This window comes from Bos indicus x Bos taurus, chromosome 4 (genome assembly GCF_003369695.1).
Source record: "Bos indicus x Bos taurus breed Angus x Brahman F1 hybrid chromosome 4, Bos_hybrid_MaternalHap_v2.0, whole genome shotgun sequence".
In the NCBI taxonomy this organism is placed as follows: domain Eukaryota; kingdom Metazoa; phylum Chordata; class Mammalia; order Artiodactyla; family Bovidae; genus Bos; species Bos indicus x Bos taurus.
The window spans coordinates 95,152,404-95,175,518 of record NC_040079.1 but is presented as its reverse complement, the minus strand read 5'-3'; the positions used below and the strand labels follow the sequence as shown (position 1 = coordinate 95,175,518).

At 39.7% G+C, this 23,115-nt stretch overlaps 1 protein-coding gene and 1 long non-coding RNA gene across 7 annotated transcripts in view; both read right to left on the bottom strand.

Moving 5' to 3' along the window:
• LOC113891664 overlaps nt 1-17,377 on the bottom strand; it is a 48,870-nt gene extending 31,493 nt beyond the window's left edge. For both annotated transcript variants that reach the window (XR_003510834.1, XR_003510833.1), the window contains exon 1: nt 14,063-17,377. This is a non-coding gene — a long non-coding RNA (uncharacterized LOC113891664). The remainder of the gene's footprint in view (nt 1-14,062) is intronic.
• Nucleotides 17,378-18,735: 1,358 nt separating this feature from the next.
• Nucleotides 18,736-23,115, bottom strand: part of ISPD (isoprenoid synthase domain containing) — a 373,438-nt gene continuing 369,058 nt past the window's right edge. For 2 of the 5 annotated variants that reach the window (XM_027540014.1, XM_027540013.1), the window contains one exon: nt 18,736-19,446. In XM_027540014.1, coding sequence (XP_027395815.1) covers nt 19,247-19,446 — 200 coding nt within the window. In that variant the 3' untranslated portion in view covers nt 18,736-19,246. The remainder of the gene's footprint in view (nt 19,447-23,115) is intronic. The other 3 variants (XM_027540017.1, XM_027540015.1, XM_027540016.1) reach the window with 2 other exon arrangements.

The following is a 23,115-nucleotide window of genomic DNA, read 5'->3' as shown; positions in this document are numbered from 1 at the left end:
ACCCTTATGGCAGAAAGTGAAGAGGAACTAAAAAGCCTCTTGATGAAAGTGAAAGAGGAGAGTGAAAAAGTTGGCTTAAAGCTCAACATTCAGAAAACGAAAATCATGGCATCCGGTCCCATCACTTCATGGGAAATAGATGGGGAAACAGTGGAAACAGTGTCAGACTTTATTGTTTTGGGCTCCAAAATCACTGCAGATGGTGACTGCAGCCATTAAATTAAAAGACACTTACTCCTTGGAAGGAAAGTTATGACCAACCTAGATAGCATATTAAAAAGCAGAGACATTACTTTGCCAACAAAGGTCTATCTAGTCGAGGCTATGGTTTTTCCAGTGATCATGTATGGATGTGAGAGTTGGACTGTGAAGAAGCTGAGCACTGAAGAATTGATGCTTTTGAACTGTGGTGTTGGAGAAGACTCTTGAGAGTCCCTTGGACTGCAAGGAGATCCAACCAGTCCATTCTAAAGGAGATCAGCCCTGCGCGTTCATTGGAAGGACTGATGCTGCCGCTGAAACTCCAATACTTTGGCTACCTGATGCAAAGAGTTGACTCATTGGAAAAGACCCTGATGCTGGGACGGATTGGGGGCAGGAGGAGAAGGGGACGACAGAGGATCAGATGGCATCACTGACTCGATGGACATGAGTTTGAGTGAACTCTGGGAGATGGTGATGGACAGGGAGGCCTGGCGTGCTGCAATTCATGGGGTTGCAGAGTCGGACCCAACTGAGCGACTGAACTGAACTGAAGCTTATGGAAAATTAGAGTGTGCACTCCATCTAAAAAGGGTGCTTACTGCTTGGACTGAGATCACTAGATTTGTGATAAAAAGACCCCTCATCTTTAGACAGCTGCATTTTTATAATAAAATTTTCCAATTTTCAAACAGGGGCAACTATTTCATATTTTAGGAGAAGCATGAAAAAACACATCTGTGAGTAATGCAGCTACAGAGCTTCCAATGTATAAATTCTGGCTCATTTTCTGGTCTTTCTAAAGTTAAATGCTACAAAACACCACTCAACATAAAGGGTAAACTTGATACTGCTCCTGCTTGCGAGAGAGAAGAACATACTTCTGTACTGAGTAGAGGGCTAGACTATCCTGCTTTAAAATATCACTTGAGTTCATACTTTCAAACACCTCTCCATTTTATTTTTATAATTTTCTATGAATCATAAAGGCCTTTAAATATGCTTTGTTTACTACTAAAATATAAAGCAAGTCCTTTCAAGAAACAATTTTGGTATCAGACAGCGGTGGGGGAAAATATTTGGTTTGTGATGAGCACAATAGGATCATTCTGGTCATTGCTAAGAGTCTGAATATCATGAAATATTTATAATAATCAAATGCTGAAAGTGTGCTCAGTGGCTCAGGCATGTCCAACTCTTTACAATCATATGGACTATAGCCTGCGAGACTCCTCTGTCCACAGTATTTCCCAAGCAAGAATTCTGGAGCAGTTTGCCATTTCCTCTTCCAGGGGACCTTCCCAACTCAGGGACTGAACCCGCATCTCTTTAACTCCTGTGTTAGCAGGCAGATTCTTTATTACTGAGCCACCTGGGAAGCTCCCAAATGCTGAATGCCATGTTCAAACTGTCAATGTCAGTAAAATAAAGAACAAGCATATTTCAGAATTTCCGTGACAGAGGAAACCCTGCAAAACACACACTCACATACATATGTAATAATGTATACCTGCATTCATAAAAATGTGTACAAATTATTTCCCCCACTGAATTGATCTCATCGCACGCACCACAGTCCAAACAAGGAATCAAATTCTACCACCAGGTGGAGCTTAGCTTCCATTAAAGCAGCAGATGAGTAAAAAAGATCCCAAGAGCTTTTTTGAATTCTTCACAACCCTGAGGAAAAGACTGAAGTAAAAGGTAAACTAGAGTAGAACCTAACTGCAAATAGTAAGGTGTACTAAGACGCCAGGCCGGAGCAACAAATGGTGGATACACTTGCTGGAGAAGCAGGGAGAGAGCTACTGTAGAGTGTGGGTCAGGAAGGCAGATGAGAAGGCCTTATATTAATGGCTGATGAAAGGAAAGAAAATTTGGGAGGCCCATTCAGTATTAAGCTAGCCTAAATTCTTTATGTGGCACTAGCAGTAAAGAACCTGCCTGCCAATGCAGGAGAATTAAGAGACATGCGTTCGATCCCTGAGTCAGGAAGATCCCCTGGAGAAGGGCATGGCAACCCACTCCTGTACTCTTGCCTGGAGAATCCCATGGGCAGAGGTACCTGGTGGGTTACTGTCCATGGGGTTGCAAAACGTTGGACACAACTGAGAAACTGACATTTTTTAAAAATAAAATTATTTTATACCTGTTACCCACATTTAATAGCCAAAATTCAAAGAAAACAGAGATATGTATAGGATGCTCCTATTCTTAAGGTGGTAAGATACTATAAGTTCTATAATAGCAGATATATAATAGCTTATATATGACATAAGCATAGATGTAGAAGAAATAAACATGTGTAAAACATGTAATAATAGAGCCCATCAGGCAGCAACAGCATGTTCAAAAGCATAAGACATAAAAGCAGAGTGTGATCAGGAAATGGTAAGTGGTTGGCTGGCATGGGTGGCATACAAGGTGTGAGTGCCGCACAGTGATGAGGGCATAAACTAAAGTGATGGCAGGAGAAAAGAAGAAGAAAGGCTCACTTTGATGGACAGTTACGAGGCAGGCAGTGACACAGGGAACAAGTTTAAATAAAAGGGGGCACAACTTCAAAAGGTAAAGAGCAGCAAGTTCTGGGAACACTGACAAGACATGAACTTGGGCAACACGTCAAATTTGGGGAGAAAGTATAACCTCAGGTTTTGATTAAGTTTAATGTAACTAAATATAAATAGTAAGATATCCAAGTATAAAAATGTTGCTCAGAAGGCAATTAAAGATAGGACAGAAGCCCATGTGATGTTCACTGGTTGGGGGAGGCATTTGGGACAGACCAGAAAACCGCACTGAAATGCACAGCCTTCACCAGCATCCTCATTTAATAATGTGTAGAAGCCTAGATTACTCGTGTAATTAATTTTTGTTGTGCTCTTTGTGCTTTTGCCTCACCCCTATATTCAGAGCCAGTAGCCTGGATCTACAGTTTGTTGCCACAGGGATTATAGAAGGGAGAAAATTTGGAAGAGCCTAAAATTACAAGTGCTGCTTGTTCTGGTGTAAAAGCCAAACTCCACTAGATTTACCAATGATCCCTGGGTAAGGGAAAAGAGGAAGGGCCTTTGAGGCAAAGGGAGAATAAGAGAGCGACCTGAAGGTCAAGAAAGAGGATGATGGGACTCGAGGATCCAGGGACCTACAGTCCCAAGGCAATAGAAATACAAACATAAAGAAACAAGTGGGACTTAATCATACTTACAAGCTGTTGCACAGCAGAGGAAACCATAAACAAAACGAAAAGACTACCTACAGAATGGCAGAAAATATTTGCAAATGAAGTGACAGACAAGGGCTTAACTTCCAAAATATACAAACAGCTCATACAACTCAACAATGACAAAAAAACAAACCACCCTATCAAAAAATTGGCAGAAGATCTAAATAGACATTACTCCAAAGACAAACAAAGGGCCAATTGGCATACGAAAAGATTCTCAACATCGATAATTATTAGAGAAGTGAAAATCAAAATGACAATGTGGTATCACCTAACACCGGTCAGAATGGCCATCATTAAAAGACCTACAAATAACAAATGCTGGAGAGGGTGTGGAGAAGACAGAATCCTCCTATGCTGTTGGTGGCAATATAAGTTGGGTGCAGCCCAAGACAGTTTGGGGTGATGCAGAAAACTGAAAACAGCATTACTATAGGATATAGCAAGTCCATTCCTGGGCATATACCCAGAAAAAACAAGAATTTGTAAAGCTACATCCACCCAAAGTTCATATAGCACTATTCACACCAGCCAAGGAAAGGAAACAACTAAATGTCTATCAACAGACGAATGGACAAAGAAGACGTGGTACATATATATACAATGCATTACTGCTGCTGCTGCTGCTGCTGCTGTCGCTTCAGTCGTGTCCGACTATACAGCAAAATTGTCTGTCCTGGATTGGGGTCAGGGTGGGGCAGGGGAGCAAGCGAGCTGGGTGTGGGAGTAGTCTCCTTTAAGTAGTAGTAACAGAAATATCAATAACCTCCGATATGCAGATGACACCACCCTTATGGCAGAAAGTGAAGAGGAACTCAAAAGCCTCTTGATGAAAGTGAAAGTGGAGAGTGAAAAAGTTGGCTTAAAGCTCAACATTCAGAAAACGAAGATCATGACATCTGGTCCCTTCACTTCATGGGAAATAGACGGGGAAACAGTGGAAACAGTGTCAGACTTTATTGTTTTGGGTTCCAGAATCACTGTAGATGGTGACTGCAGCCATGAAATTAAAAGACGCTTACTCCTTGGAAGGAAAGTTATGACCAACCTAGATAGCATATTCAAAAGCAGAGACATTACTTTGCCAACAAAGGTCTGTCTAGTCAAGGCTATGCTTTTTCCAGTAGTCATGTATGGATGTGAGAGTTGGACTGTGAAGAAGGCTGAGCGCCGAAGAATTGATGCTTTTGAAGTGTGGTGTTGGAGAAGACTCTTGAGAGTCCCTTGGACTGCAAGGAGATCCAACCAGTCCATTCTGAAGGAGATCAGCCCTGGGATTTCTTGGGAAGGAATGATGCTAAAGCTGAAACTCCAGTACCTTGGCCACCTCATGCGAAGAGTTGACTCATTGGAAAAGACTCTGATGCTGGGAGGGATTAGGGGCAGGAGGAGAAGGGGACGACAGAGGATGAGATGGCTGGATGGCATCACCGACTCAATGGATGTGAGTTTGAGTGAACTCCAGGAGTTGGTGATGGACAGGGAGGCCTGGCATGCTGCGATTCATGGGGTTGCAAAGAGTCGGACATGACTGAGCAACTGAACTGAACTGAACAGTCATCTACACTTCGTGCATTTAAAATTTGGTTTAACACCACAATAATGTCTTCTAAGTAGCGTTCCCTGGTGGCTCAGTGGTAAAGAATCTGCCTGCAATACAATGCAATGCAGGAGCTGCTGCTAAGTCGCTTCAGTCGTGTCCGACTCTGTGCGACCCCATAGATGGCAGCCCACCAGGCTTCCCCATCCCTGGGATTCTCCAGGCAAGAATACTGGAGTGGGTTGCCATTTCCTTCTCCAGTCAACCATAAAAAGAATGAAATGAAATAATACCATTTGCAGCAACATGAATGCAAACAGAAATGATCACACCAAGTGAATTAAGTCAGAAAGAGCAAGACAAATACCATATGACATCACTTTTATGCAGAATCTAAAATATGACACAAATGAACACAGAACAGACTCGGGGACATAGAGAGCAGAATGGTGATTTCTTAGGAACTGGGGATTAGTGGAGGGATGGTGTGGGAGGCTGAGGTTAGCAGATGTAGTGTCTGTAGAGTGGATAAACAACAAAGTACTACTGTATAGCACAAGGAACTATATTCAATATGTTGTGATAAACCATGATGGAAAACAATATTTTAAAAAGAATGTATGTATGTATGTATACTGTACTGTGCTGAGTTACTTCAGTCAAGTCTGACTCTTTGCAACCCAAGGGACAGTAGCCCACCAGGCTCCTCTGTCCATGGGATTCTCCAGGCAAGAAAACTGGAGTGGGTTGCCATTTCCTTCTCCAGGGGATTTTCTCAACCCAGGGATCAAACCTGCCTCTCTTTTGTCTCCTGCATTGTCAGGCAGGTTCTTTACCACTAGCACCACCTGGAAAGCAATAATATATATGGAGAGTAACAATGACATATATACATTACCATGTATATACTGAGGCCACACACACACACACACACACACACACACACACACACACATAAAATGAAATAGGCAAGGACTACTGTGTGTGCTCATTCAGTCATGTCCGACTCTTTGTGACCCCATGGACTGTAGCCCACCAGGCTCCTCTGTCCATGGGGATTCTCCAGGCAAGAATACTAGAGTGGGTTGCCATGCCCTCCTCCAGGGAATCTTCCTGACCCAGGGATCAAACCTAGGTGTCTTGCATTGCAGGTGGATTCTTTACCGACTGAGCCACCGGGGAAGCCCATGGACTACTATATCCTGAAATCAAATCAACATTTAAAATAAAAGGTGCAGAGTCCTGGTCTTATTTCTACTCCTGATTGCTGGCCCTTGAAGGACAGTGGGGACAGATGGCTGAGGACTAGATGAGCAGTTCTGATGCTCTGATGCTTCTTGAGACCCACCAGGTTCTTTGTACATCCCTGATGAAAAAGGAGCCTGAACAATGCCAGAGATTGACTTTTATTCTAACCCCAAAGGACTGGGGATTGAAATCAGGGGTGAGGTTGTTTTTTTTTTAAGATATTTCTGGACATGTGTATTTGTAAATTGAGATTCCATCACATTACAGATGGCTCAATGGATTCTTGGCTGTTTGATTTATATATTCTCTCTTGATAAACCAGGCTGGAAATTTCTCAACAATTTATATCCCAAGAAATAAAGGCTCAACTAAAGGATTGTTGATACTGCTACTAGACAGAAGTTAAATTCTGTACCTGAAAGGGACCTTGACAGATTATCATCACATTTAATATAAGCTAGAGTTAATCAGACAGCTAAAATTTAATTCTTAACCCCAAGGAGAGTACATCTTTTTTAAAATTTTTAATTGCTGTATAATTGCTTTACAATGCTGTAGTTTCAACTGTGCAACATGGGTCAGCTATATGTATACACACATCCCCTCCCTCTTGAGCCTCCCTATTCCCCGATTCCCATCTCACGCTCTAGGTCATCACTAGGCACCAAGTTGAGCTCCCTGTGCTATACAGCATCTTCTCACTGGCTATAATTTTACACATGGTAGTGTGCAAGTATGTCAATGTGACTCTCTCAGTAACTGTCCTGAGGTCCATTTTGAGGTCTGAGTCTCTATTCCTGCCCTGCAAATAGATTCACCAGTACCAGTTTCATAGATTCCATATGTATGTGTTATTACATGGTATTTGTTTTTTCTCTTTCTGACTTATTTCACTCTGTATGACCATATGACCCAGTAATCCCATTATTGGGCATAATACCTGAGAAAAAACCATAATTCCAAAAGACACATGCACCCCAATGTTCACTGCAGTACTATTTACAACAGCCAGGACATGGAAGCAACCTAAATGTTCATCAAAAGATGAACAGAGAAAGAATACATGGAACATATATACAGTGGAGTATTACTTAGCCATAAAAAGGAACAAAATTGGGTCATTCATTGTAATGTGGATGAATCTAGAGTCTACCCAACATAGACAAGGAGATTACATCTTAACAGTGAACAGAGGTATATAAAGAAAATATTTCAATATAAAATGTAACCAGTAAGTGAACTTGACATGTGCATACCCAAGCAGAAGATTTTGCTGCTCTGTAAGAAACTTTAGGGAAAGGATTTGTTAGGGGCTAACGTGAAATCTTGAAGCCATAATGAGACAGGATCCTCTGACTCAAATTCCCAGAGGTGCTCTCCTTTAAGTCCCCATCATTACCTAATGACACCACTAAGTTCACTTTCATCATGTCACTTTCCATTTTGTCACAATTTTCATCTGTTTCTCATCTTTCCAGCAAAAGTGCCACAGAGAATGGTTATCCTGCCTTTTCTCTTTCTGAAAGTGAAAGTGAAGTCACTTAGTTGCGTTCGACTCTTTGCGACCCCAGGGACTGTAGCCTACCAGGCTCCTATGTCCATGGGATTTTACAGGCAAGTGTACTGGAGTGGGTTGCCATTTCCTTCTCCAGGTTTCTCTTTCTAGAACCTGCCTATCTCCTTGTAGAATTTCCAGACAACCTAGAGGCCCTGAGCGTTAAGAGATGCCCGATAACTAGGGAGCAGGATACGGTCTGCTATGTTAAAGTTCTCGTCTTAATACTAGGAGACCCACATCTGCTGCTAATGACTAACTCTGCCAGATGGCAGAAAGCCCACAGGAGAATGAGAATTAAAACAAAAATACACAATTGCATAAGTAGATTCTAAATATTTTTATCACCATGTCTATTACTGGTCATTTTTTATTGTTATTTAGGATAATGTTTAGATCCTATTGATGAGCAGCTATGTAGTGGGGAAGTAACAAATACAGGATTGCAGCACTGCCTGTACCACTTACAAGCTGTGTGATCTTAGGATCTTAGGGGCCTCAGGCTCTTCTGAGAAATAAGGAAAAGTTCTCAAGAAAGTTACATCAGGTATGCAAATTTTATCTGGCAAAGATTAAACACATTCAATGGTAATTATTATGGAATAACTAGTTGGTCTCCGAGATACTCTTTTATGATAATAAAGATCACAAAGGAAAAAAAGCAGTCTTTCTTTTACATACTTTGCCCACACTTATGTTACCTTAGAGTGTTATAAGTTGATCATGTCTCAGACTGCAAAATCCAGACCTTGGGAAATGTTATCAGTACTCACACTGTTTTGTGTTTAACAGCAACTTAGACACGAGCATTTCTCTTGAAGAGAATGGATGACGGTACTATCGCCCATTCTGGGGAATGTCTAACTGTAGAATAAGAAATAAGCTAAGTCCTTTGGACGGGCTTCCCTGGAGACTCAGATGGTAAAGAACCTGCCTGCAATGCAGGAGACCTAGGTTCAATCCCTGGGTCAGGAAAATCTGCTGGAGAAGGGAATGTCTATTAACTCCAGTACTCTTGCCTGAAGATTTCCATGGACAGAGGAGCCTGCGGGCTACAGTCCATGGGGTCACAAAGATTCGGACACAACTGAGTGACTAACACTTTCACTTTCAAGTCCTTTGGGTGGGGATGCAGTAGACACTTCTTGCCCTTTGGTCCAGGAGTAACTGGACCGAAACATCCAATAATCTACACTGCTTCCAGTAGTGGCTCAGGCTCTCTGAGTGAGCTGGATGAGCATTTAAGACTGATATCCTGTACTCAAGGACAGTCCCTCAACAGGGATTGTTCAGACTACAAACAGCTGTGCCCAGGAGAGTGGTTTTCTCATGAAGGTAATAACAGCAGCATGGTGACAAGATGAAAAATAAAGGGTAAAAGAAACTAAGATACTTAGTCTAGAGCATGCACAAAATTGCTGGGGAGGATACTGTGAATCAGGTTAGTTTCTTACAGAAACCATGTGGGTTCATGTATTAATAATCTGGGTTTAGGAAAAAACAAAGCATGTAAAATCATTTTCACATCACTGGCTAGTGAAGTCACCCATGTTAAAGTTATGCAATCGCTTGAAGATTGTGTTGAATCTGCATTGCCAAGGAGTATTGTTAAATGTGTATAATTACAAATAAATACTTTTTTATTATGTATAAATATGTACAACATATTCTCTATTCTCCCAGTTTAAGATAAACTTTGCTAAATCTGTAATACCTAATCTCTACAAGTTCTCCTTTTATGTGTATATAAAAAGTAAGCTCACAATGCAATTGTTCAGAACTGTTTTAAGATAGTGTTGACATAAGACTCTCTCTCTCTCTCTCTCTCTCTCTATATATATATATATATATTTATATATATCTTCTCTTTTATTGCATTCTCATTCTTTCTCTACATACATGCACACAAGAAGAAATTAATAAAGCTATCATATGGTGGAATTAAGAGAAAAGTTTACGCTTAAGTTTTAACTCTGGGTCAAAAAAATTGAAAAGACCACAATTTGCAATTCATACACTAAGATAAAGAATTGAGAGAAGAGACGAGTGTGTATCAAAAGCGCTCCAATGGAAAAATCCCCAATCTAACTCTATTTTATTCATGGATGTGTGAAGAGAGTCATTAAGTGTATTAATTATAAAGATAAATAATTAATGCTACATATATTATGTATGCTAAAAGAGTATAAAAAACTGGCTTCAGAACTGAAGGTTTGTTTGATATGAAGCAAAATAGTAAATAAATAGTAAAATAAAAATAAAGTTCCATTGAGGCAACACAAATAGGTTTGGGAAGAAGTTATACTATAAATAATGCCATAATTTATCCAAATCTTTTAATATCCTTTAAGATTCCTAAACCAGAGCCAAGCATATTTGGTCTAGAGTTGCTTCTTTCTGCAATCTTATTATAGTATAGTGCACTTAATCTTAAATTCCTGATTTATGGTAGAATTTACGGATATTCCCACTGGGATCCTAAAGCTCTTAATTTGTTTACATATTTTGGCATTTTTCCAGATTTATGTGAACAGTAACAGATCCAAGAAACAAAGAAAAGGAAATGTCTTTGAATAGCATTCTTTTACTATCAGGTCATACATACCTCCATTCAGTAAAACAGGCCACTGAATTCCTGAACTGGGCAGTTCAATAATACATTTTTTAAAACTCAGGTGGGATTAAAGAGAATGATTTTCTATTCAAACAAGAAAAGCAAAAGGAACTATGAACTTAACAGGGTCTTAAAAACACACACACAGGATGGAAAAAGAAGTCCTCCAAACTATAGAAAAAAATTAGTAACACACAGATTTTATCATCTATTTCCTCCTCCTCAAAGGGATGTTTTGTTATCCTCTTAGACTGAAGAGCTTGCTCTCAATTAAATTAAGGGCTCAGATGTAAAGAATAGAAAAGGAATAAAAAAAGAAAAGGAAAGAAAAAGCTGACATACCAACAAACCAAGCAATTTCCATAGCCCATTTTATAATGAGGTAGAACAAAGAGCAAAATGGATGGTGCCAAAATGGCTAAGCTCCAGAAACCTCATTCAGTTAATCCACTATATGCTTTGCCAAACCTTATCCAAATAACCCAATTATTACAGTCCAAAGGCTGGTGGAAATTCTTACAAAATTGGCCTCCATGTGGAATCTCAAATCATGTTTCCACTCAGGTCAAAAAGATCACTAGAATTGTCTTGTGGTAGCTTTGGCCTCTGGCTTAACTGCAATTGTGCAAAATGGAAAATGAGGGAATGCATCCAGGTAGAATTCTGGATGTAGATTTCCACTGGATTCTTTTAAAACCTCAAGTATGGAACAGTCCCTCCTAGTTGTAATCCAGTTCCCTGAAAAGTGTCCAAAACAGAATCAGAAATTCTGAATTTTCAAACTGTGTTTGGCTTCTAGTGTGCTGGGTGATCAGGAACCCTTAATCTCTGTATCTATATTTTTGGAATTGTCATATCACAAGGTTGATACAAACCACCTTACAGAGACCCTACAAGGATTAATTAAGGTTAAACAAAGAAAAAAATGCATTAGACAATTCAGCCTTCATCTATGCTTCTAAATAGACCCAGATGTTTTATTAATAACAACTATTCAGATTATTTGGTAGCATCTTCGCTAAGTAGAGAGTAACTTGCATAATGCATTTCAGCTGTAAAGACTTTAAAAAAAAATATCCAACTACTTTTATTTTAATTCTATATTACTTTCATTAGCAACAGAAAACCTATTTTTTTTTCTTCATACACACTAATGTGTTAAAGTCAGATCTTGTGTTTTGTGCGGTTCAAATTTAGATATGAATCTTTTATGTGGTGGACATAATGTAGGTTTTAATAAAGGCTTAAGAGTGAAGAAAATAAGCTCTTTATATAATAGAGTTATTTAAGAACTCATGATAAAATCCTGCACAATATTATTTACTTTTTAAATCCTGGCAATCCAGTATCATCACAAGTAGTTGTCAGAATCCTTTCTCAAGCTTCAAAGTAAGTACCGTTTGTAGTATTTCATGTACAGATGTGAGAGTAGGACCATAAAGAAAGCTGAGCGTGAAAGAATTGATGCTTTCGAATTGTAGTGCTGGAGGACTCTTGAGAGTCCCTTGGGCAGTAAAGACATCAAACCAGACAATTCTAAAGAAAATCAACCCTGAATATTCATTGGAAGGACTGATGCTGAAGCTGAAGCTCAATACTTTGGCTACCTGATGTGAAGAGCCAACTCATTGGAAAAGATCCTGAAGCTGGGAAAGATTAATGGCAGGAGGAGAAGGAGACGACAGAGGGTGAGATAGTTGAATGGCATCATCGACTCAATGGACATGAGTTTGAGCAAACTCCAGGAGATATGAAAGACAGGGAAACCTGCTGTGCTGCAGTCCATGGGGTTGCAAAGAGTTGGACATAACTTAGTGACTGAACAACAACAACATTTCATTTACCTAATCAGTATTTACTGAGCAAGATAAACTGATCAATGTATTTCATCGACTGCAAAATTCAGATTTTAACTCCACATGCTAAAAAAAAGAAGTTCAGATTATTTATCCATTCACCAAATAATGTCAAACACATATTTGGGACATGGGACAGTCTCATGACAAGAGAAGACTTCCTACTTTCTTCTGCCTAGATGTTCTCTAGACCTTCCTTTCTCTTGCAAAGATGATGAATGGATTTCAACTTCTCTTTTTAGGTCTTGTTGAGGCACAAATATCTGCAGTGCAACTCTAGTTCATCAAGGCAATATTTCCTTCTACTTTTCTGTGTTACACTTTTGTTATCCAGGTACGTTTGATCATTCAATGCCTGAGGAAATCCCATAACTTCAGAGCTCAAAGACTACCATCTCTGTGACTGATAAAATTTTTATGTGTGTATCAGTCTTTGGCTTCCCTGGTGGCTCAGTGATAAAGAATCCACCTGCCAATGCAGGAGATGTGGGTTTGATCCCTAGGTCAGGAAGATCTCCTGGAGAAGGAAATGGCAACCCACTCCCATATTCTTGCTTAGGAAATCCCATGGACAGAGGAGTTTAGTGGACTATAGTTCAAGGGGTCGCAAAGAGCCAGACACAACTGAGCAACTGAACAACGACAACAAATCACTCTTTGTAGGTTTACTGGCACATACAAACCCAAGGATGTTCTAAAATATTGTCTGTGTGGAGTGGCAATGGCCAAAGGAAACAGAGAGTACAGCAACACTCAAAGGTTTTCCTTCTCATATATATACACACACAGACACACACACACTGTTGTGGACGTTATTTTGTTCTTTTTATGAGTGACTGAGCGACTAACACTAATTTACTTAATAAGAATCTGCATGCATTGGAGAAGGAAATGGCAACCCACTCCAGTATTCTTGCCTGGAGAATCCCAGGGATGGTGGGCTGCTGTCTATAGGGTCGCACAGAGTCAGACACGACTGAAGCGATTTAGCAGCAGCAGCAGCAGAGTAGCACAGGGAACTCTACTCAATATGCTGTAATAAACTATATGAGAAAAGAATCGAAAAAATAAGAGAGTGGATATTTGTATATGTGAAACTGATTCGCTTTGCCGAACAGTAGAAACTAACACAACATTGTAAATCAACTATACTACAATAAAAATGTTTTAAAAATATGCCTTTCCATGGGAAAAATAGTGTGTTTGATAATACTATATAGAATCATGCTTAGGAATAACAGCTCCAAAGTTAGATAGTCAAATCTGAATCTCAATTCTTGCACCTGTGCTTGAGTGACTCTGTTACTTAAAGTTACTAAAAACGTACGTACCTCGGTTTCTTCATCTTTTAAATGGAGATTGGTATGCTACTGAGGACGTGAAGTTATTATAAAGAAAAAGTTATGCACATGCAAAAGTACTAAAAACAGTTTCTGGAACACGGTAATTCACTCAACAAATGTTAGCTATTTCTATAATCAGTATCATTTTAGACCCAAGAAAGTTTAACTTCTTCGGAAAACTTTTCTATAATATTCAGGTCTACTTTTCTCCTTCAGTAACAACTAATACGGAAGGAGGCATCCAGAGAACCTGCTAAGACTTTGGGATCATCGCCCTAACCAACAGGTCTCCTTATAAACTATTTCCTTTAGCAAAATGTGTGTCTCCAGATAGATTTTAGACTTCTGAGATTAAAGGTACCACACACTACCACAGATTCCCTTTCCTTGCTTACCAACTGGTGCTCAATGAAAAGATTCAAAACTCAGTAGTAGCAAAACAAGAAGAAAAAAAGCCCATAGATGTTTATTGAGTTCACCTGTCTGCTGGAGGCCCTGCCAATCAGCCGGGCTTTTTCATCCATTTGATGACTAGCTGGAGGTCAGGTGATCAGGCTGTTTTTTTTTGGAGGCAGCAGGCCAGGCTGAGCATGTGCATCTCACGGTGGGGTCAGAAGTGGGAAAAAGCAAGCAGCAATATGCAAGGTCTCTAAGGTCTTGTCTCAGCAGTGCCCTGCCACTTCTGAGTTGCTCTGTTGGCCAAAGAAGGTTTTGTGATGAATTCCAAGGTCAAGAAGTAGACATAAATTCCTCCTGTGGAAGCTAAGTGGAAGGAAAGAGTATTTCTAAACAGCAATTCAACCCACCACACCCATGCAGACATCATTAAGAGGACACAATATTTTTCCACTGTGCCCAATTACAGCTTTTATATCCTTAGCTGCCAAAGTAATTGCTGGGAAACCTGCTAATTAGAAGGGAAAGAAGAAAAAAAGCTAATTAAGACTTCTGGTTTTGTAAATTTTTAATATACTTTACAGAATATAGCTGAATCTCAAATTCTACTTGTATGCAATGTAAAACATCATACTGTTACAGTTTGAGAATACTGTATTTATTCAGTTGAGGCTGAGTCAGTTTGAAAAACAAATACATATATGCTAATTATCAATGAAAACTGTCATTAGATTTAAACATAGCAATAATTTAGTTATCAATTACCTCTATTTTGTTTTGTAAAGAGAACATTTAAAATATTTAATAGTAATTTCCTACTTTTCACTTTAAAAGATATATACGCTTTCATAATTGTGAAACTAAAAATACATGAGAATATATATAAATGTTACAGTGCCAAACACCACCTATACAGCCGCTTCTAGCCCACTTATTTGAAACTATATTAATAAATACTAAAACAATATGTACTTATCATTTATTCTGCTTATTTTTAATTAAACTTTTAAAATAATTTCAAATCTTTATCTTAAATGGCTTTCTTAACCTTTTGCTAAAATATTATAATTTATGTTTCTTTGATATAATTAGTTTCAACATTAAAAAGAAGTAAAATTTACATATTTAACTTAAGAAATGTAATATTGCAAATTGATTTTTATAAAAGAAATACTGCACACACATATGTGTATATAAAGTAAAATTTGATAGTTATAATTACAGATGACCCTTGAAGATGCAGGGGTTGGGGCACTGACCTCCCCAGTACTTGAAAATCTGTGTATAATTTATAGTTGGCCCTTTGCATCCATGGTTCCTTCCAACCTGAACATTCAACCATTGTGTAGTACTGCAGTAGATACTACTGAAAAAACTCACGTATAAGTGGTCCAATGCAATTCAAACTTGTGCTGTGCAAGGGTCAACTGTTTAATATACAGTCTTTTCATGGCAAGCCAATGCAAAATGCTTAAAGTGGCCACAGTAAGAATGGCTTTGGGTAGAATAGGGATCTGACTTTTATCTGTAGATGAGTATTTACAACAAGTCATCTCTCACACTGAGCACTTTCTTGAAAACAAAGAAACAAACTACCTCTTAGCAATGAAGGTCAATCAAACCACTGATCACACTGTTAACTTCCTAAAAAGGCTGACTTTAAATGGCATGTAATTAAGTAGCATGCATTTAAAAAGAAAACCGTCTTTCCACAAATTTTTGCAAGTAGAAAGCAATTTCAGCAATCCTCAGGCATACTTTACCATTATTTTTAAAGGAACTTTGGAAAATAATGTGAAAATGGACAGTTTTCATGAATGTATGTTTCCAGAAATGAAGATGAAAATAAACCTGTAAAGTTGCCTCTGGATCTCTTAACAAACACAGCTGATTTACCTTTCTCTCTTGGGGAATATTTCTCTTTGTTCCCTTTATCCTTAGCTATGATTTCTGTATGTTGAAAAGCCAAAAGCCTCAGGACTTTCCTGTGCTCACTGGATGGACAAGTCCCTTTGCATCCATTCCTCCAATACTCACCCAGAGCCTCTGGTTCATGTCCCACAGCCTCGCTGCTGGATGTCCGTTGCCTGCAATCATTGCTATATAGGAAATAAGCTTAAAACTCATTCTTAGTACCCAAGTTTAAGCCCTGTTTTTTGCTACTAAGCAGACACATGTCTTTGGAGAAGTCAGTGAAGATCTCTGAGCCTCTGTTTTCAGTAAAGGATGTGAGGAGATTTCTTTAAATTATTTTCAATGCTGTGAATCAGTTTTCAAATTATAAAGAAAAAAAGTAAATACCATAATGATGATGGGGATTTCAGACCCAACTTAATATTTTATCTAAATCTCACACCACTAAATGTTTACAACTGCCTAGGGTAACGGCATACGGTTCCCAGGTAAACAAATGGTCGTCTGGTATAACGTTATACCAGAGAAGAATTCACCTTGGAACAAACAGTACATCTTTCAGCTGAACGGTCCATCATTCCATTGAAATCTAAGGTAACACAGCCAGCACTCAATAGATACACTGATATTCTTTGTGCCAGAGAAATGCCCAGTTTCCCACCATGTACCTAAAGACATGAATCTTTTCTTTAAAAATCTTGATAATTTTTCCCCTTTTGCCTTTATCAGCACTTTCAAATTCTTAAAACACTCACTTGAAGACATCAACAGGAATATCTATGACCTTTTACAATGCAGCCAACCCACCCTAACAAAGAGAGTTCTAACCAATATCTACACAATGCCCATATATTTTTATCCTCAAGATTTTTAATTAAATGATTTATTTATATTTCTTAACATCCCAAGAGACAGAGAGAGAGAAAATGGTGAGCCCAGGAATTTAGATTCAAGCCTACATTCATTCAAACCAACACAGTTCACCTAGGAGAATGCATTGCAACCATTATTTCATGTCTTTTATATTCTACTATTATTTAAATATAAAATATAAACTCTACAACTACCAAGGATACTTGGGAAATAAAGGGAAAATTACTCAACATGTTAAGAAGAGACTGCACAAGGCAGATAATTCACAGACTATCTGTAACTGAAAAAATTTTATGCAACTTTCACAGTTCCCACATGGCAGGTTAAACTCTGGCATAACCCTAGTATGTTTCTATAAAGTATATATATAGAACAAAAAGCATCTCTAATGACTGAATTCACAGAATTATAAAATATAAGGCAAAGGGAAAGTCATCAGCATCTAAGATGTATATACCAGTGGGAATTTGAAGGAGTAAGAACTTAAAAAGGTAGCAGTTATTAAAATTATTTGATGTACAATCAACTAGCCTTTGAGTGGATCACAATAAACTGTGAAAAATTCTGAAAGAAATGGGAATACCAAACCATCTGATCTGCCTCTTGAGAAACCTACATAAAGGTCAGGAAGCAACAGTTAGAACTGGACATGGAACAACAGACTGGTTCCAAAGAGGAAAAGGAGTACATCAGGGCTGTATATTGTCACCCTGCTTATTTAACTTCTCTGCAGAGTACATCATGAGAAACGCTGGGCTGGAAGAAGCACAAGCTGGAATCAAGATTGCCGGGAGAAATATCAATAACCTCAGATATGCAGATGACACCAACCTTATGGCAGAAAGTAAAGAAGAACTAAAGAGCCTCTTGATGAAAGTGAAAGTGGAGAGTGAAAAACTTGGCTTAAAGCCCAACATTCAGAAAACGAAGATCATGGCTGCTGCTGCTGCTGCTAAGTCGCTTCAGTCGTGTCCGACTCTGTGCGACCCCATAGACGGTGGCCCACCAGGCTCCCCCATCCCTGGGATTCTCCAGGCAAGAACACTGGAGTGGGTTGCCATTTCCTTCTCCAATGCATGAAAGGGAAAAGTGAAAGTGAAGTCACTCAGTCGTGCCCGACTCTTCACGACTCCATGGTCTGCAGCCTACCAGGCTCCTCTGTCCATGGGATTTTCCAGGCAAGAGTACTGGAGTGGGGTGCCATTGCATCCGGTCCCATCACTTCATGGCAAATAGATGGGGAAACAGTGTAAACAGTGTCAGACTTTATTTTTGGGGACTCCAAAATCACTGCAGATGGTGATTGCAGCCATGAAATTCAAAGACGCTTACTCCTTGGAAGGAAAGTTATGACCAACCTAGATAGTATATTGAAAAGCAGAGATACTACTTTGGCAACAAAGGTCCATCTAGTCAAGGCTATGGTTTTTCCAGTGGTCATGTATGCATGTGAGAGTTAGACTGTGAAGAAAGCTGAGCACCGAAGAATTGATGCTTTTGAACTGTGGTGTTGGAGAAGACTCTTGAGAGTCCCTTGAACTGCAAGGAGATCCAACCAGTCCATCCTAAAGGAGATCAGTCCTGGGTGTTCATTGGAAGGCCTGATGTTGAAGCTGAAACTCCAATACTTTGGCCACCTGATGCAGAGAGCTGACTCATTTGAAAAGACCCTGATGCTGGGAAAGATTGAGGGCAGGAGGAGAAGGGGACGACAGTGGATGGTTGGATGGCATCACCAACACAGTGGACATGGGTTTGGGTGGACTCCGGAAGTTGGTGATGGACAGGGAGGCCTTGCGTGCTGCAGTTCATGTGGTCACAAAGAGTCAGACACGACTGAGTGACTGAACTGAACTGAACAACTACCAGTAGTTTATATACGTTCAGAAGACTAACTTGAGATTGACCAGTGTTAATTTCATGACACTTTCCAGTCTTCCTTTAAAGTTATTCACAAAAATCAGAACCCTTTTCAATTAATGTAAGTCAAAACTATATTTCATAAACCGAGGAAAACATACAATTTTAAAACATTAGAAAAGCAGGAGAGTCTATCTCCTTTAGGAATCTAAGGTAATGTGAGGCTATTGGTGAAGATACTCAGATCATAGTTCCCTGCTATCTCTTTTTTGTCAAGGTATGAAAAATCAGAATGCAATTCAAATAACCCACAGAGAAAGGATACTGTTAGAATTAACAATAATCATTAATCTTAATTTTAGTCTCATTATACAGTGATTTGCTAATTAACATAGAGATAATAGTTGACATTTTCTAAACTTTCATTCCTTGGACAATTAGCTGACTACTCATTATTTCTATTTTACCCTTTCATGCCTTTGTGAAAAGATTCTTTATGTGAAGGCCATTATTTTCCACTTGTCTGTTCTTTTCCAATTTAGGGAATTTATATTTGGCACGCATAAAAATGTTTTTAAGTTCACCTAAGCATCATATCCTATGAATTATAAAAGACAACTTCAACATTCTACCATATACAATTTGTAGGGAAGCACAAAAGAAATACTTGGGGGAATGTTTCTAAGAACACAGCAGGTAATTTCCTCCATGTTCTTTATGCTACCAGTAGTTGACCAATGAGTCCAGAATTTCTTTCTTTGATTAAGGCAGAAATAATGGTGGTGCCTTGCCTTAAACTTTCCCGTAGCTTCTGTTCCTCCTGAAAGAAAAGAAAACAATATTTGTTCTAGAAATAACTTTTCTTTTTAAAAGAATATTTTTTAAAGAAACTTCCCCCCAACTTTATAGAGATATAAACGTAAGTATAACATTGTATAAATTTAAGCTATATGATGTGATGATGTGATATACATATATGTATGTGTGTGCATATATATATATAGCAAAATTATTACTCAAGAAAAGTTTGTTATCACATCCTCATATAGTTAACAACTTTTTGGAAGGTGGTTAATAACATTTATGGGCTTTCCAGGTGGCTCAGTGGTAAAAAAATTCATCTGCTAGTACAGGAGACATGGGTTCCATCTGTAGGTCAGGAAGATACCCTGGAGTAGGGAATGGCAACCCACTCCAGTATTCTTGTCTGGAAAATCATATGGACAGAGGAGCCTGGTGGGCTACAGTCCATGGGGTAGCAAAGAGTTGGACACAACTGAGGAACTGAGCATACACACATAAACATTTAAAGATCTACTCTCTCAGCAACTTTGAAGTATACAATATAGTACTGTTAACTTTTCAGCCACTAGGCTGTCCGTTAAATTCTCTGAACTTACTCATCTCCTAACTGGAAGTTTGTATCTTCGGACTAACATCTCCCCCATTTCCTCCACTTCTCAGCCCCTGGCAGCCACCAATCACAGACTCAGCCCCTGGCAACCACCAATCACAGACTCAGCCCCTGGAAACCACCAATCATAGACACAGTTCCTGGAAACCACCAATCATAGACTCAGCCATTGGCAACCACCAATCACAGACTTCAGTTCAGTTCAGTTGCTCAGTCGTGTCCAACTCTGCGACCCCATGAATTGCAGCACGCCAGGCCTCCCTGTCCATCCCAGCTCCCGGAGCTCACTCACACTCATGTCCATCGAGTTGGTGATGCCATCCAGCCATCTCATCCTCTGTTGTCCCCTTCTCCTCCTGCCCCCAATCCCTCCCAGCATCAGGGTCTTTTCCAATGAGTCAACTCTTCGCATGAGGTGGCCAAAGTACTGGAGTTTCAGCTTTATCATCATTCCTTCCAAAGAAATCCCAGGACTGATCTCCTGCAGAATGGACTGGTTGGATCTCCTTGCAGTCCAAGGGACTCTCAAGAGTCTTCTCCAACACCACAGTTCAAAAGCATCAATTCTTCAGCACTCAGCTTTCTTCACAGTTCAACTCGCACATCCATACATGACTACAGGAAAAACCATAGCCTTGACTAGACGGACCTTTGTTGGCAAAGTAATGTCTCTGCTTTTGAATATGCTATCTAGGTTGGTCATAACTTTTCTTCCAAGGAGTAAGCGTCTTTTAATTTCATGGCTGCAGTCACCATCTGCAGTGATTTTGGAGCCCAGAAAAATAAAGTCTGGCACTGTTTCCACTGTTTCCCCATCTATTTGCCATGAAGTGATGGGACCAGATGCCATGATTTTCGTTTTCTGAATGTTGAGCTTTAGGCCAACTTTTTCACTCTCCACTTTCACTTTCATCAAGAGGCTTTTTAGTTCCTCTTCACTTTCTGCCATAAGGGTGGTATCATCTGCATATCTGAGGTTATTGATATTTCTCCCGGCAATCTTGATTCCAGCTTGTGCTTCTTCCAGCCTAGCGTTTCTCATGATGTACTCTGCATATAAGTTAAATAAGCAGGGTGACAATATACAGCCTTGACGTACTCCTTTTCCTCTTTGGAACCAGTCTGTTGTTCCATGTCCAGTTCTAACAGTTGCTTCCTGACCTGCATATAGGTTTCTCAAGAGGCAGGTCAGGTGGTCTGGTAGTCCTCATCTCTTTCAGAATTTTCCAGTTTATTGTGATCCACACAGTCAAACGCTTTGACATAGTCAATAAAGCAGAAATAGAGGTCTTTCTGGAACTCTCTGGCTTTTTTGATGATCCAGCAGATGTTGACAATTTGATCTTCGGTTCCTCTGCCTTTTCTAAAACCAGCTTGAACATCTGGAAGTTCACGGTTCACGTATTGCTGAAGCCTGGCTTGGAGAATTTTGAGCATTACTTTACTAGCGTGTGAGATGAGTACAATTGTGCAGTAGATTGAGCATTTTTTGGCATTGCCTTTCTTTGGGATTGGAATGAAAACTGACCTTTTCCAGTCCTGTGGCCACTGTTGAGTTTTACAAACTTTCTGGCATATTGAGTGCAGCACGTTCACAGCATCATCTTTCAGGATTTGAAATAGCTCAACTGGAATGCCATCACCTCCACTAGCTTTGTTCGTAGTGATGCTTCCTAAGGCCCACTTGACTTCACATTCCAGGATGTCTGGCTCTAGGTGAGTGATCACACCATTGTGATTATCTTGGTCTTGAAGATCTTTTTTGTACAGTTCTTCTGTGTATTCCTGCCACCTCTTCTTAATTTCTTCTTCTTCTGTTAGGTCCATACCATTTCTGTCCTTTATCGAGCCCATCTTTGCATGAAATGTTCCCTTGCTATCTCTAATTTTCTTGAAGAGATCTCTAGTCTTTCCCGTTCTGTTGTTTTCCTCTATTTCTTTGCATTGATTGCTGAGGAAGGCTTTCTTATCTCTTCTTGCTATTCTTTGGAACTCTGCATTCAGATGCTTCTATCTTTCCTTTTCTCCTTTGCTTTTTGCTTCTCTTCTTTTCACAGATATTTGTAAGCCCTCCCCAGACAGCCATTTTGCTTTTTTGCATTTCTTTTCCATGGGGATGGTCTTGATCCCTGTCTCCTGTACAATGCCCCTGGCAACCACCAATCACAGACTCAGCCCCTGGCAACCACCCATCATAGACTCAGCCCCTGGCAACCACCAATAATAGACTCAGCCCCTGAGTGAAGTCGCTCGGTCATGTCTGACTCTTTACCACCCCATGGACCATAGCCTACCAGGCTTCTCCATCTATGGGATTTTCCAGGCAGGAATACTGGAGTGGGTTGCCATTCCCTTCTCCAGAAGATCTTCCCAACCCAGGGATTGAACCCAGGTCTCCCACATTGTAGGCAGATGCTTTACCGTATGAGCCACCAGGAAAGTCAGTTACACTAAGCTATGTCTATATTAGATAGGTCAACAAACAAACATTAATATCAGGTATTTACTGGTTTATAAAAAACAGTTGGAATAAATAAAAATTTTAAACTCACTTTTCCCCATTTCTCCTCAATCTCAGGAGTTAGAGATGGCCTAGATAAGTGCTCCTGAGAGCCCTGGTCTCAAGGCACAGGGAAAGAAAACCAAGTTCTAACAAAATGGCAGCAGGTTTAAACCAAATGGTGGCCAGACAAAGCAAAATGGCCATCAAAAATCACAACACAGAACACAGAGATGAAACACACATATAGACTTGGCAGTCTTCATCAGACACTCTCTTAAATATAAGAATACAGTCTTTCAGAAAATCTCCTATAGAGACAGAACTTCAGATTCAAGTACTAACAGAGTAAATGAAAATATCTCAGGTCTTCAAACATTTCAAAGAGAGGAAAGGAAGCCAGCCTGAAAGGAGGAGGAGGAGGGGTGAGAGGGGGGCAAAAGGGGTGGCCTTACAGACATCTCCTGCCACCTGCAGATACCCAGGCATTATGGGACTTTACCCTGGGCCTCTAGAGAAGGGAGGACTAGAACTTGGCCCTACCAGAAACCAGACCAGAACTCAGTCGCTGGCAA